The sequence below is a fragment of the Exophiala bonariae genome, assembly GCF_035927105.1.
Source record: "Exophiala bonariae strain CCFEE 5792 chromosome Unknown scaffold_65, whole genome shotgun sequence".
NCBI classification, from domain to species: Eukaryota; Fungi; Ascomycota; class Eurotiomycetes; order Chaetothyriales; family Herpotrichiellaceae; genus Exophiala; species Exophiala bonariae.
The window spans coordinates 22,514-39,182 of NW_027042540.1; the positions used below are offsets into that span (position 1 = coordinate 22,514).

The window sequence follows — 16,669 nt, forward strand, 5'->3', positions numbered from 1 at the left end:
TGGGAATGGAAATGTCCCAGGTCCTTATATGTACCACCAAATTTAATTAGCTTAACATGAGTGAAGCCATGCTTCAACACCTGAGATGAGAATACCTCTGAAGTATTACTAGTAGACGATTGGCCCCAGAAGTTAGCACTTAGGCGCCAACTAAAAAAATTGCCGAATCAATATGTAATCAAACCCCTCTGTCTCCTCGCGCTTTATGCTCGGTTAGACCATTTTTCAATGTGGAATTTCCCACGGCTCTTCGGTTTTCTTCATGCAACGAGAACATCGCACGCCGTGCATCTTGACAAGTTCAGCTTAGTTCATGTCTCTGAGTCTTTGAACAATCACAGGCAGGAGGTGAAAGTTCCACAGCCTAAATGCTTTGCAGGCTTTGGATTTGGAAAAGCTTGATATCCCAAATTCAAGTTGGATGCGTGGTTTTGAAAGAGACATCAGGGCTGGATTTGGTACACTTGAGGAGTGTGGATTAGGGTTAGTAGAGTACAGGTTGGAGCAACCAGGTTGAGGTCATATTTTATTCTCAAAATCATGGCTGAGACACACGCAGAAAGGAGGTTTCACCCATGTCAACCTGTCGATAATCCAAGATTCGTGAGATCAAGTGTTGCTAGACTCCTCGCCGTAGTAGCTCAGTAGTAGCTCAGGAGCCCGCATAACATGCACTTTAGCTTGGCGAGTCCGCTCGTAATTGTTTTGTCACCACCAGGACCTCTACCAATGGTGTTCCCGACAGATAGCTTACAATCTTTCCGGTACCGTAGTCAAAGATTTGAGTGAAATGTGCCAATCGGCGATGGCGTGTACGAAAGGGTGCAGGTGCAGTGAGTGGCGTATAGCCCACAATTCGATCGCCGATGCAATTTTGTCACCTGACCAGCTATCTTAGCTCGGTCACTTCTTTGGCACAGACCTCTCCTCTCATATTCCTTGCGCGCGGACGCACTTACCAATGGGTGCACTTATTAATGGGTGCATTTCAGTTATGTTAGTCGATTTTCGTTCGACTTCGTGTTGTGGCTGTGATGAAGATTCGTGCTACAACCTACCACCCTTATGCCCGCTGTTGCCCCCTCGCCTGTCCAGTGTGATTCCTCAAACCATCATTTCTATTCTCGTTGAATACGATCCCAGGATCATACATCCTGCATGGCCAAGACATACATCCACTGGGGATTCTGTCTAGCATGAACCCATCTCGATTCTGCGATTCGTTGTGATATGTTGTGCGTTGCTTCCTCATGATCACAGCATTGGCCTAAAGCTTCTGATGAAGATATCTCGCATTAGAAGTCGGACATTTGGTCTTGTAGAACGCTGAGCACCCAATCTTATCTTAGTAGTATAAACTCCCACAAGTACTCTCCTTCCGTCCTTCCCCTATCCGTCCCCGGGTCCTCACCTAATTTAAACAACATGGACTTCTCCCTCGGCGACTTCTGCTCGACCTGCGACCATCAGAGCAATGGCTCTGCATTCTGCTCTGCAACATGCCGTAACAAACAAGTCGATCATACTACTCTAGCTGATTCGACGACAACTATGACATTATATGATCAAACGGATACTCACACAGTGTCATACCCTTTGAATTTGTCGGTCTTGACGATGGGCTTTTGCCTTCGTCTAGTATACGACTTCTCTGTATACCGTACCTCGCCGCATAAACCCATTTGCTTATCAATGACGTCCTAAGAACTACGTTGTTGCCTTCGACCAGGATAACTCGCCAACGGGTGTTGATACAAGAGTCTTCTAAAAGCACTTAGCTCTCACATCCAAGGTGTTGCTGGATATGTGGAATAGCATATCTAACCGTCGTTCCTCGGGCGATAAAGATCTGTTGTTTATTCGTCCCGGAGAGGACGCCTATGATGGAATGCAAATCTTGCTAAACATAATACCTGGGCTGACAAGATGAGTGCCGCGCGAAATAGACTTGAAGACCTTCCTACATACCGCTGTCCTGATAGATCAGTTTGAGTTTGAGGAAGTAGGTGAAGTTTTCACGGACATGTGGTTTGATTTTCTTCAGCCACAGATTCCACAAGGCGAAAGGTTCCACTAAAGGTTTCGGTATTCACCGCGACCTTGCTGTAAATTTATCAGGCGTTGAGCAGCACAGATGATGTGAAATTAAATGCAAATGCTGTTTTGCGTGACGAAATCGGCCGAGCGCATTTCGCCGACCAATCTTGGGCGTAGCCACCCATTCGGCACTGCGTAGCGCTCCACTCCCTTCCGCGGAATGGAACAGCTTTAAACGCTGCAAGATGTTAGCTTAACTGGTTCTCGGATCACGTATCGCCTGTGTTATGCTAGTAAATATCCGAGGACACCCTGTCCACGCCTGCCCAACGAGGTAATCGATTATGTCTTGCGGGGTGACGCATTCGGATGACACAACGCTAAAGGCTGGCAACTGTCCAATGAACAGATCCTGCCATGATTAGGGAAGGTAGGACTCGCACTCCACACTAACCTAGTTTCAGCGTGTCCTCGGAATCGAGGATCGGCGATGTGATGCATGCCTAAATCCATTTTTTGGATTTCATTTGTATACCCAAAGGCATTTATTCTTGGGCTTCCGAATAGTCACCCATGTCAATGCTAAAAGTAGTTCTTGCTTTGGGTTTCCAACGCGATAGTGGCACGGATCCGTTGACTGATCTACGGTTGGGGTGTAGGCTAAACTCATGCCAGCATTGTTATTCATTTACCATTGCTGCTAAACGCAGGGAAACCAGCATCGGGTGTGGCACTACAACTAATATATTTCAAGGACACGATTTGTCTTCATATTTCGTGATTTTCCCAACGTTTGACACGAAACAGCTTATAATGGCATTTCCCACATCACTCAAGAAGATTGTTCTGAGGAAGGGACCTGTATTTGAGTATCCAGACAAAGGAGATGAGGTTACGGTGGGGTTCACAGGTTGGATCTACGAGGCAGGGAGCAAGGATGTGTTCCACAGGGGTAGAGAGTGAGTTTGAGTCTTACTGATACGGTCGGGACTATATTCGACGAGGTCTAATGGTATCAAGATTTGACAGTACCGACGATCGCGTTGATTTCAAGGCGAGTATTGGTGTCGGCGAAGTTATTTCAGGTCCTCCCGCAGGCCCTTTTCTTCACTGTGTAAAGCTCCAATCTGACGGAAATATGGCAGGTTGGGACGAGGCAATCCTCCAGATGTCGTTAGGAGAACGAGCAGTGTTGTACATTCCTCAGTAAGTATTTGGCGCATCATTCCAGGCATTGCGATGGTAACCCGTTAAGCACAGAGACATGGCCTATGGTGTTAGGTAGGTTTGAGCAGAATCTCAATTTAATGCTGCGGTAATCTGCCATTACAGCCGGCAGCCGGCCTATACTGAAGTTTTGTTGCACAATCAAGTCTGACCTATACTGTTGAGAAGGATCATTTCCAAGTATTCAGTTTGATCCGACCATTTCGAACGAATCGATTATACTAATGTGCACTATGGTTAGTGGTCTTCCGGGATATGTTCCCCCTTATTCGGCACTGGTCTTGTGAGTACTGTCCTAGTGCCCTAAAAGGATGTACTTGAAGCGCAAAAGCTACCGCTCCCACAAGAGACCCGGAATGCATAGCATCGAAACTAGACAATAGTTCACAGTAGTAGCTGTACTAACTGTCTTTTCTTCAGTATCGTTGAATTAAAGGCCATAATGAGACGGGGCTCCAGTAAAGTTACTGAGTTTGTTGATTCGTCATAACGTGTCTCAGCTTGTTTTGCATCTGGATCAGTGATGGGGGAGAAAGAGGTCAACCGACCAACGCGAGACTTGAGTTGCAGAACATGGTAGAGTGTTCATAAACGTTAGAGCGTCAGGTCGAAGAACCCATTAACCATATCTCCTCTTGAGTGAGAAGAGGAAATTCAACACGCGGCGCAAATGGTGTCTCTTCGATTCAAATTTTAGGTAGTCCAACATACATCTTGCACCGTATCTCCGTCATACTGCACACTCGAGCGCAGACTTATGGGTCGTGGATCATTTATCATCGGTTCATCCTTTAATTTCACTGACGAAGTTAGCAAGGCATGAAAGCAAACTCGGACGTAACGATAAAGACCTAGTTAACCAAGTCCGGAATGGGAGAGAAACGTTAACCAAGAGCAAGCCTAGTTGTTGGTAGTCAACACAATAGACGAAGGTTTGACTCATACGGTATATCTGCAACTGGCGGACATCCTTAGACTAGCAGCCATTTCCGCGACAATATTTCAGATCTTACGAGATCATTTACCGTCCGAGCCATGGCTCTGTTTTGCGATTTGATTAATTAACTACAAGCACTCTTGAAGATCGTGAACTCTCATGCCCCCACCTTACATCTTAGCCTGAACCCTGTAATAGTTCAATCCTCCGAAAGCTCAAACAAACATTGGATGTGCGCTTTCCGCTAACGGCTGATCACCAATCAAAGTGGACGAAGACACAGATGATGTAGTTCGGAGCCGCACAGGATTACCTAGTACATCTGACTGTTTGCTAGACATACATCTCCAAGGTGTCTGGTTCTCTATCCGTCATATTCCTCGCACTGCTCTCTTCGAGCGATGAAAAGTAGCACTAGCTCAAGGACTTCACAATTTGCCGCAAATCTTCTTGTCTCTCTAGTTGATATCGTCGAAAGATAGTTGGCCCACCCTGCCTGAAAGTCAGAGAATAAAGTTCCTAAATTGCTATTCATATACTTATGTTCTCGTTAAAGATAACATGTTCCTTGCCGCTGTCAAAGCTAGCATATGAATTTCTGACGTTTCCGTGCTCCCACCCCTTAATACAGCTTATTCTATTGTTTTTGTACCAAACTCTCCACTTGAAGAATACGTCGTCTCCATTTTGAGGATGAACGTGCACCATGAAGAAGGATTGAGTGGTTAGCCCGTTAGTTGTGACGAAGAGTATTTTTGCGAATTGGCTAAAGAACGAAGATAGGTGTTCAATATCGTCATGAAATTACTATCTTTAATAATCATAAGCCTCTTGCGTGGAAGGAGACTATCCCTTCAGGCTCTGGACTGGTCCAGATTACAGTAAAGACCAGTCCGTGCACAGAATTTCGTACACTTTGGTCACATGTACAAAGTATTCTGTGCACGTCTACGACTAACATATTTATCAGGGGACAAGTTTTGCGGTTGATGTAGTTGACAGGGAGGCAAGTATGGCGAAGGAGTCTAACATATCGCAACCTCGGCCTAGCTCGTACTTTGTGCGACGCATCATCTACCCGGGTTCTCAGACAGAGTAACGATTGAAGATTTCCCATTACTTCAGAGTTCAGGAGCATTTATGCACTGAAGTGACATCCTAGAAGCTTCTCTATCGTTTCGAGGCGTGCGGCATGATTCCATGAACCTCCCGTTCAACCTCATGACAGTCGGGCGAGCCCTATCACAGAACTCGGCGACCTCGTTATCCCCTAAAATCATAACTTCTATTCCTTCCTATAATCGCAGCCTTTCGGCGGCTGAATATGTTATTATGCGGTGATCTCTCAACTTTCGCCCGTCACAGGGATGGCGCCGTTCGCTCGGTCTCCTGTGGTGATATGCTTTTTATTGTCGCTATCCTACAAAATTTGTTTTTTCTCGGTGGCAAGCCAGGATACAGCTGTAGCCAACTTGTGGTCAAAATTACAGGGCCTCTCAAATAATGACCCGTCTATGGACTTCACCCGTGATACAGCCACATACGACAGGCCAATGCAGTGTTCTGTTTGACTGAGGTCTAGAACAACCTTAGGTAGGGTTATCCTTTGGCTTTATGGACCGTAACTTCATAGGATAACCATAAAGGGAGTTGGGTATGATAGTACGCCACCCCCCTTAGAGTCGAAATGTCGAGTCGTTGGGAATGCAGGGACTACTTCAGGGCTGCATTAGGGGAAGTTCGAGCCTGTATAAGTGCCAAAGTTGATCAGTAAAATGGGACTGGTGAAAAGTCCCGGCCCTCGTTCCAGGCAATATCTCGAACACAACCCATAGATCCGTTCACAAACCCCAATCCGTCCAGAGATTAGTAGTTGCCATCACCCGGGCCTGGAGACAGAGCGAGAGCTCCGGGTGGAGATTATCAGCCTCCTCTTCAATTGCCTGTTGGTCGCATTCCGGCCCTTATGCTGGCTAGAACCGTCTCAACGGGCTGGTTTACACTCGTAAGCTTCTCAACGTTCGCCTCTCTCACCTCCGCGTTGGTGAAGTGCGGCCGGTGAGCCGTGTTAAACGTGGCCACCTCCGTCGGGGAATCCGCGTTCGTAAGAGCTCCCAGCTCTGCTTACACAATCATCTTGATCCCACAGAAAGATCTAGACATTGATGATCGACTTCTTGATTCTGCAAATGTTCTTGGATATACAACCATAGCAGAGAGGGAGCAGGCAAAAAGATCAAAGAGGTAGACAAACTACTAGGCCTATTATTGTTCCAAGTAGAAAATTAGATTTTCTAGAATGCAAGCAGAGATCGATTGTGTACACCTTGCGATTGGCTTGGCAAGAAAAAGGAGTCCTCGACAGGGGAAAGCGCGCACCCTAGAAAGGCTAGAAGCTATAAATGCCAAAGAAATCTGTCGCCGCTATTGCAAAAACAGGACCGCTTTGTCATCAGCGCAGTTGAAATTTCGAATACGTATTAAGTGAACATTCAAGTTCGGGATCCATCACAGCGCGATGCGAAGCATAGCGTATTGGTCTCGAATTCTTATAATGCGAGATCAAGCTCTCACTTGTCCAAGTAAAATATCCTTATCATAAGCTTACCTATTCGAACCAGACCAGCGATATGTCTGCTCCCCTCTCTATTCAGGCTGACGCCTATGTTTGTCCGCCTGTCAAGACCGCAACGGGCCTGCTTGAACCAGAAAGGCAATGGTGGCAACCCATCACCAGCACATTGATTCATGGGCCTACCTCGGCTGTGCTTGTCGATCCACCTCTTACTACAGATCAATCAGAAAAGGTAGCTGATTGGATCGAGTCGATACTCTCATTGTATCCCGGAAAAACCCTGAAATTCATCTACGTGACGCACGCTCACGGCGACCACTTCTTCGGCGCCCCAGTCATCCAGAAACGGTTTCCAAATGTCGAAATTCTGACGACAGCGACAGTTTTAGAGGGCATCAAGGTTGTGTACTCACCCGAAGTACATGAGGGCGTCTGGGGCAAACTGTTCCCCAACGGGCAACTCCCGGTAGAAAAACGGCTACCGACGGCACTGCCGTCTTCTAATGAATTCTTCATCGACGGCGAGGTCCTCAAGGCCTACGACGTAAGCTCTGACTGCGAGCAATCGTCATTCTTACACGTCCCATGCATCAAGCTCGTCGTCGGCGGTGATGTTGTGTACGGGGACTGTCATCAACACCTTCGCGAGGCAAATACCCCCGAGAAGAGGCAGCGTTGGCTCGACGCGCTTGATCTCATTGACAGTCTCAAACCTAACGTCGTTGTCCCCAGCCACAAGCGAGCCACTCAAAGCGATGGAGCCTATCTCGTCGAGGCCACCAGGAGGTATATCCTCGATTTTGCACGTTGGGGCGATGAAATCAAGAAGGATGATTCGATTGAAGCCGCGAAAAAGCCCGAAGCGTTGTTCGCCAGGGTCAAGAAGGGGTATTCACAACGCTGGAACGAGTGGTTGTTGTTGGGTGGGGCGGTGGCTTTCTTTGACTGAGAGCGACGAAGAGAAACACAAATCTTGGGGAGCAGGTGAGCTATGCTTGCCTGTGAGGAAGCAAGATGGATGAACTGAAGGTCTCTGATTCCCTATTTGTTATCGGCTGTTTGAACCCCTGTATGTCATTGCCAGCAAAGTGATCAACCTTCATGACTTTACTCTGAAAAACAGCTTCTGCAAATTAGGCATCAATCGGCGAGCTCTTAGAGTTAAAGACGCTGTAGGCAGGGTATAGAATCGAGAGCGACTTGAGCGTAGTTGTAAAATTCCTTTACCCATACGTCGTCAGCTGTGTTTCTGTTGGCAAAGCTTTCTTCGAGCAGAGACGCATGTTACAAACAGCACATGCGGCCTACTTATGACCGGAGGAATTAGGCAGCTGTGCCGAGACCGAACAAAGATGACACAGCACAGCCTGACGTACGAGGCTGAGTCACGTGATCAGAAGTTGGTCCTCAGTGGTCATCAGGGGAATACAGCCTCCTCAGTGTCAAGCACACTGAGGATGACTGAGGACACCCGTGGACACTGAGGACGCTAGCACTATATATACACACTCTTTAGACTAGATAGGACTATTCGTAGTCAACTTTATTAACAATCCTTTACCTACATTTAGGATAATCTGGAACTAAGTTCTCTTCGTTCAGCTAATCACCTTCACCATCTCGTATCCACTTATCAAGGAAACCCCTTGGTCAGACACTGTTCGCAGTTCCGATCATAACAACGCAGGCAGCCCAACTGTTCGACTCTCGCTGGTACTTCGAAGTCACCTAAGCACAATATCTGACGGAAACACTTCGATAATCATGGCTACGAATGAGGCAACGGTCGCAGCCTGGGATTCTATAATTGGTTACGTGTTGGCAAAAACCTTCTGTGCCTTCAAGCTCTTCAAGCTTCTGGTCATCTGCACAGATGGCGGCAATATTTGTCTTGTTTCGAAAAGAATGATAGGCTCGCAATCTATGGAGATTCTGTGGCCAAGACCCGTCTCTGTAAACCATGGCTCGACACTGGTCGCAGCAAAGGTATATAGTTTCATCCTATCAAGTTTACTGTAGCTACTACGGATACCTGACGTTGAGCACAGAGCAACAGACTCAATTCGAGCAAGCTTTACTTACGAACTCGAATTTCAGCGCGATCGTCTACCACAAAGGTCTCGACACTTGTGTCATTCTGAATTTGGGCACGCCATCCGTATCGAAAACACTATGGCCACCACGGTGGAGGCAACCCCAGGCGCTATCTATAGGAACGGCGGCGAAAATGCACTTGTTGCACTTTTTGTCAGTTTGGGTTTAACCCATCCGTATCTACAAGTGGTAATGTTGACTGCTCCCTCCTTTGAGTTGAAAGAGATCTCTTCACCTCTCTACGCTAATCGAGTTCTTAGACCGGACGTGAATGGGGCTTAGGCCGTTTGCGAGGTTGCCCTGATTTTCTGTCGCGATCGCGATCTCTCCTCATGAGGATCGTGTTGATCCTCTAGGACTATACAAGACCTGCAGGATCTTGTGTGATCCAGGAATGGAGCACGATCCCCATGCGGTTTGATCTCCTTCGCGACAGAAATTGAAAACCGCTTCGCGAACGACATAGACCACCTTCACGCCATGGGCCCATGAGATCCTTGTGCGTCCGTTGTAAAGCCACTGAAGTTCTGTAATTGTTCCCCGTTATCGTCAAAAGGGTAGAGTACTTTCCATCTTGGACTCTTGGGCCAGGCTCTGAGCGATTGCTAAAGGAAACTGCCGATATGGACGTCCTAACAAGATCGACGGGCCGACGAATCGAGCCTCAAGTGGAGGACGGCTTTACACAATCTCCGCAGCGGTCACCAAATGCGAGGCTGTCAAGACGTGAAGGTCTGGGAGGTCTCATTTGGGTGGTCGCCTAGCTGACTTCCTCATCGCCCCAACTCAGAATGGTTCCAAGACCTGGGAAACCGGTGGTAGACTGTTACAAGTTTCGAAGGAGGCTTGTCGGTATCCGAATTTAATTTACTTTTAAATGAGTGGACATCGAAAAAGGACACTTTTTGCGACAACTTGACTCTACGCTTGATACCAGCTTATTCGAAGTGTTACAAGATTCTAATCTTGTGCAGAACTGCCCCTTGCTCGGATTAGATGACCAGGTCATCATGGCCCGGCCAGATTGCGATCCCCAATGGATTGAGCAGCTGAAGTTCCGAGCGGAACACTGACGTCGGCGGATCACCGACATCCATGTTGAAACTGGTGGCCGTCGCATGCTCGGCAAAGAGGACAGACATGGCGCGAGTGATGTGTAGCCCCAGTTTAGGTCCAGAAGATTGATTGCCTGTCTTTTGGACGAATCTGCGAGCGCCACCACCATGATGGCACCTCGGGAAGTAGATAATGGCATTATGATCATCGCTGCATGAGGGCCTTTCGACAAATGGTTTCTTGACGTCGATCAACAGCCGTGTCCCCATCATCTATCAATACCACGATCCGTATTGCCTGCTACGAAATTCCTGCAATACGTTGCTCGAAAAGGGTTCATCTAAACCAGACTGACGGTGGCACGTTTGCGAAAACGCCGGGAAGTTCCATCCCGGCAACATCCTCATTAAACCAGTTGATCACTGTTCTAGGCGTTTCGGATCGGTCTTCCGAGGATAGTGTTTCTTACCTACGTTCTCTTCCTCAACGCAATCCGAAGGTCTCCAACCCCAACTATTATGATAGTGACATCCCCGCAGTTTCCAAGACCATCCATGGGATTCGACACGGCTGGAGCCATGGGTACTAAGTTGGATTTCCAGCCCACAAATTAAGCTTCGCGACACACGCTGTATGATTGCGCGCCCTGCGATGTCTCCTCTTGTATCCACACTCGTTGGCGATTATCCTGCTTTGGTCAAAGGCAACGACGTAGTGCTTGAGATCATGTTGAACCTGTTTTGAAAGCTTTGAGTTGGCTGTCTGGGACGTCATTGATAAGCAAATGGGTTTGGGGGACGAGGTGCGGTGTATAGAGAAGTCGTATGCTGGTGGAAGACAGAAGCCCATCATCGAGACCGGCAAATTCAAGGGGTGTGACACTGTGTAGGGCTCTGCGTTCTGCTCTTGAACATGGCGTAACAAGCAAGTCCGTCATACTACTCTAGCTGATCCGACGACAACCATGACATTATCTGATGACACGGATTTACGCCACTGGTCGGACGACCGCAGGTCGAGCATAAGTCACCGAGGGAGAAGTTCATGTTTTTAAAAATTATTAGGTGATGACCCGAGGACGGACAGTGGAATGACGGAAGGAGATGTCTTGTGGGAGTTTATATCACTAAGACAGTGTTGGATGCTTAGTGTTCTACAGGACCAAGTGCCCTCTTAGGAACCGAGTCAAGAACTGTCACGAAGCGAAACTGTGTCTCATTTCGATCTTCCTCAGAAGCTTTAGGACTATGTTATGACTACTATGATGATGCAGTGCAAAACATATCATGGAGGATTGCAGAATTGAGATGGGTTCATCCTAGACAGAATCACTAGGGAGTGCGTGTCTTGACCATGAAGGACGCATGACCCTGGGATCGTATTCAACAAGAACAGCAATAATGGTTTGAAGGATTATACCGGACAGCTGAGGGAGCTACAGCGAGCACAAAGAAAAGGGTGGTAGTTAGCTATGAAACAATCCATTAGACAGTGTAGCACCAATCTTCATTCACAGCTACAACACGAAGTCCAACGAAAATCAAGTATACCGCACTGACGGACCCTCGAATAAGTGCCTTCGCGGGCCAGGAACATGAGGAGGAAGGACTGAGCCAAGGATACCTGGTCAGGTGACACCCTCGGTAAGAAAAAGTGCATCGGCGATCGCATTGCGTGGTGTGCGCCACCCACTGCACCCTGCATCCTTTCCTACACGCCATCGCAGATTGTCGGTTTTCTTGAATACGGTATCGAAAAGTCTCACGGAGCGTTGTGGCCTGTGCACGCCAAGAAGCACCAGTTTCATGGAGAGTTTGCACCACTCGTGAAAGTCGGTGTTTGGTCAACATGAAGAGAGTCGGAACTTCCCACAGATTGCGGAGGCTGTGATATCTAAGTGTTCTCGTAGCGACCAGCTCTTCATTTTCCAGAGGGGACGGTGTGAGAGGCGCGTAACGTTTCTATCTCAGGTGGCATCGGCAAGGGCATCAAATCAAGATTTCCGCGGGCATGCATGGAATACGGTTATGTAGACGGAAGGAGAGGATATCCATCCGCAAAGCACATCATGATTTACATGGTGACAAGGGGCTGCAGGGTGTTCCAAATAAATCTTGGGCAGCAAAATGGCACTAGCCCGCGGAAACCAAACTCCGCACTACCCAAAACGCAACTATTTCTTGCATACCCCAACAGTCATCCTCCTCCAGTTGCTGGCCAACAGCCTTCGCCTTAATTTACGTAATGTTCTGTAAGATACTTCACACGATTAAAACTCACTTTGCTCTGAAGTGGTGCTTAGCTTTTTGAAGCTTAGCCTCGCTGGCACCAAGCTCAAAGGTGGGATCAAGTTAAATTTGAGTGTGTATTCAAAGTGAAGGATCGCTTGAATATGCCTGTAGTTCTTGCTGCTCTCTGGGTCATATAATCTGAGTAGTGAGTATATGCTGAGGTGAGGCGATGTCGATTTTCGCCCCAATGGACATAGCCCTGTTACAGAGTACCGTGACAGCAATTGATTGGTGAGGTAGCATGGAAACTATCGCCGAATGGATAAGTAAATTAGATCTAGCCTTGACTCCATTTCAGATTCGTACGCCGATCATTGCACTTTGATGTCTAGGTTTCCAACCACCCCTAACCATAAACCTAGCCTTCACGATTCTTTGCCTGTAGCCATCGCCCATTCGCTCGCAATTTCAAGGTTATCTTTCCGCTTCGGCGCCGTTAATCATCCCAGGCACCTTGCATGCGCGTTGCATCCTCCCCCGCCTTATCCCATGCGTCATCCAGAAGACCGAGCCAAATAATCAGAGTTATATAAGGACGCTCAGGGTGTCTCTTTGTAACTTCCCTAGTACCTCTGTTCTCTGCTTCAAAGCAGAAATTCCCCGTAGAGGGACTGCGAAAGCCATTTCCGATATCAATTATTCCGTCATGTTGTACATTTCTGATATTGCGCTTTGCGAATCAGGGAGTTTTCCGTGCCTGCTGCCAAAGTAAGTATCTGCAGCCCTTCGTTTCGGATACTAGGTATCGGGATTTACTACCGTCAATTTCATGCGATGCCTGATCTCGCGCTCAGATATAGGCTTATGTGTGGTTTGACAGAGATTCAGTATTGTCATATGAAAGCTTTAAGTGGAAGCTTGGTCCGCCACTCTAAGCTTGCGGAAATAGTAGCCCGTTTAGCTATATAGCTAGTTCCGGCAAGTAGAGTCGTATAAGTGGATAGTCACGTAAGTGGATTTTTTGGAGCATGTGATCTAGTGAGCATCCAGGGCTTAGAACGGTTGGAGGCACCTTTCCAATCGGCGCTTGGCCTTTGGAATGGCCTAAACAAGAAATGCTCCTCGAGAGATAGGCCAAGAGAAACCAGACGCTTGCCTAAACAAGCGTAGCCTCACCTCGAGAAAGCGGGGAGAGTATAGTGTGGGGATCGCCTTCTATTTCGCTGTCGGGTGCCCACGAGACCTCGCATCTTTCGGTTAGGATCGACTGTACCTCTACTAGCCTAGTTTACACTAGTCCCTGTGTGACTCTCCACCTAACTTACGATATTGAGGTCGTCCACGAACTGCATTGTAAACCCATCGACACTGACTTCCTGCAACTTCGTCTTCGCTCTTCCTCTCGTAGCCACTTCTCATCAATCAAACCCGTACAATATGGACTTTCTTCTCGGGGACTTCTGCTTGACCTGTGACCGACAAACCACCGGCACTACATTCTGTTCCCTTCCTTGCCGGTTTAAACAACTCGACTGTTTCAACCTAGCTGAAACGACACCATACTCGTCAACGTCTTTCTCGACAGCTGGTTTCTGCCTTCTACCAGCCTACGACTTCTCAATACACTGCGCCTCATCTTCTAAGTCCTTGCCCATATCCAAATCCCTGTCCAAACAGACACAAAGCGAACTCAAAGATTACGTCGACGCCTTTGATCAGAACAGGACAATTCGACGACGGGCCTCGATGCAGAGCTATGACGTCTCCAAGACCTCTCTGATAGCATAAGATAACACACTGGCCTACTCTATGTATTCTTATAATACCAAGAATGGCGTCATTCAGGAATGTACGAGGTTGTGGAGGCGAGTTCGAAGTCGAGACACGGCTTGGTGATTGAAATCGAGAAGGGAAGCAGTGGAAGCGACAGGTCCAATGATGGCAACGAGTTCAGCCATGTCGGAGACATTGACGCTTTTACTAATATCGATGGGCAGGACCGGGACATCTTAGGGAAATAGTGGTGCAGAAATCGTTGAATTGGCCCTGACATGGAAGTCCAGCTCATAAACTGGTGTAATCTGGTCTCTGCAGAAGCCATGATGGAGGAAGGAAGGCGAATTCTACGCGACTCGCGAAAGCCTCGCCTAGGGGGTGCCCCTAAATTCAATGCCCTTGCACACCCGTTAAGCCTAGTTTTAGCTCCATAGTCTTTTTCTATCCTTCAGTATCTCGATTCTCCTAGAGGTGGGCTACACAGTGGCGTTAGCGACTCAAAGAGGGTTGTTAACCGGCGTACGTACCGATGGGACCTCCGATCTCCGCAAGATCAGCCAACTGCCTCTCCATCAGGTCGCACAATGTCGATGTACTGTTGTCGTACAGCTCCACAATCGACGGGTGGAAGATTGTAAGAATATCAAATATCAAAAAGGTAGATGTGGAAGGATGTGTTTCAGCCAAGGCTAGTCATATCCTACAGCTTTAGAAATCCATTTGGATAAGCTACGTCCCCTCTCCGGAGCAACATTGACCTGCCTTCGTGCTTCTCTACGTGTTGCTGTCTCAATGCGCCGTAATCATACTTGGAGGACCATAATGTTTTTGAGGTATACAGGCAGCGATCGCGATTACTTGCACTCGGTAAGGCATCATTGCTGGGAATAAACGCGTACTACCATCGAAGGTCTCACGGGCTACCTCTGCAGCTACTACATTCTTTCAGTCTATCAAGTGCTGGAAAGATTGCGTCGAATTTATCATTACTGGAATGAGATACAACAATCCTTGCGATGTTCACAGGTCTTCCATACGCAGAGCACGGTATGAAAGCCATGGGAAGGCACGTCGAATGAATTTGAATTTATAACAGAACGTCCTGGACTCCAGCCGGACACCAACTGCTGTTTTGCATGACGAAATCGGCCGAGCGCATTTCGCCGACCATTCTTGGGCCTAGCCACCCATTCTGCACTGCGTTGCGCTCCATTCCCTTCCGCGGATTAAAACAGCTTGAACGCTGCAAGATGTTAGCTAAACCGGTTCTTGATCACGTATCGCCTGTGTCATGCTAGTGAATGGACACCCTGCCCACGCCTGCCCAACGAGGTTATCGATCATGTCTTGCGGGGTGACGCATTCGGATGACACAACGCTAAAGGCTGGCAACTGTCCAATGAACAGATCCTGCCATGATTAGGGAAGGTAGTTTCAGGGGAGTATTGCACCAAGTATGACCCAAGGTTCTATAATTTCTTTCTGAACGGAGCTGTTTTGCATCTTAGCCACATTATACTGCACGATACAACAATTCCATATTGAGAGTTCTACCTTGGCCTATGCATGGGCTGGATGGAGGAGATCTTTGTCCGATATGCGGTCATTGGAAAGGTCGCACAAGCTCACATGGCGGTTAGCCTGGCTGAAGGTAGCATCACCAGTGTGGAAGCACATTTAGTGAGCTTTGACATTGTGCTAGTCCCTGATTTTTAGCGGTGGGCTCCTTGGTCAATAAGAGCTTGGTCAAAGATCTTGAGTATGGAAGTCGAATTGCGGAATTGTGGAAGCCTCCTCCTCCAGGCATTTAGAGACTCAATAGGTATGTTCATGCATGAGTGGTAATTTTTTTGCCGGTTCAACATATGGACGTTAAATGGTGAGTCCTAACGAAGAAGAGGAAGGAGCAGCAGAAGAAAGCCCAGGAAATGAGCACGTAAACAACCAATCAACAGAATCAAGGAGACTTTGATGGCTTGAGACTCCAAGAAGACACCCAAGGTCGTTCATGAAGGCGTCCGGGACCGGAGAAAAAGGGAGAAGGCTGTTTATTCGAAGTGTAATAGTGCACACACACACCGTTGGGGCAATTGTAATAAGCGAATTATTGAAGAACTGTTCTTATGTGCGAGCCAGATACCAAAAAGAAGAAGTGGTGTCACTATTTCGACTGCTTTTACATATGCTTGACTTGAGATTCGCTACAATGCTTCGACCAAACTTAACTCTGATATAAATTCCATTGCACTGAAGAAAGGTAAGCTAGCTAAGTAGTCGCTGCTTTACTAAGCATGCGGGGTATGACGGAATTCGTGGATCACTGACCCCGCTTCTGCCTCCCCACATACCCTACTATTACGCATCACAGGGTGCTTAGTGAGTTGTACAAGTCAATAGCTATGCATCCGCGTGGGCCGTTGTCCAAGCTTAGAACCTAGCATGATGTACTATGGCTAACTTCTAGCTGAGTAGGTGTGAAGCTCGCATCAAGCTAGACGCGTTCAAAATTAGAGCAGCGTGATACTGAGCTCGATTCAAGTTAGTGCCGGCGTTGGATCTTCCGTCATGCGGCGATTGGCTCATTTCTATGAGTTGTGACGTGCCCTTAACACCAACGCTTTCCCGTCTCCCGGATTCTCAGTGCCTTCACCGACGCCTGTTTCCGTTGGCCCAATACGAAAGACGTGGAGTCGAGCGCAATAGAGAGCCGGCCGTCCATCCTTTTCGCAATCGTCA

At 47.8% G+C, this 16,669-nt stretch overlaps 1 protein-coding gene across 1 annotated transcript; it reads left to right on the plus strand.

Moving 5' to 3' along the window:
- Positions 1-6,831: 6,831 nt before the first annotated feature.
- On the plus strand, positions 6,832-7,725 carry LTR84_011987 (uncharacterized protein; the record flags this gene model as incomplete). Its single annotated transcript, XM_064855514.1, has 1 exon — positions 6,832-7,725. The coding sequence occupies one exon, from the start codon at positions 6,832-6,834 to the stop codon at positions 7,723-7,725; it is 894 nt and encodes a 297-aa protein (XP_064699842.1).
- Between the last annotated feature and the right edge of the window lie 8,944 nt (positions 7,726-16,669).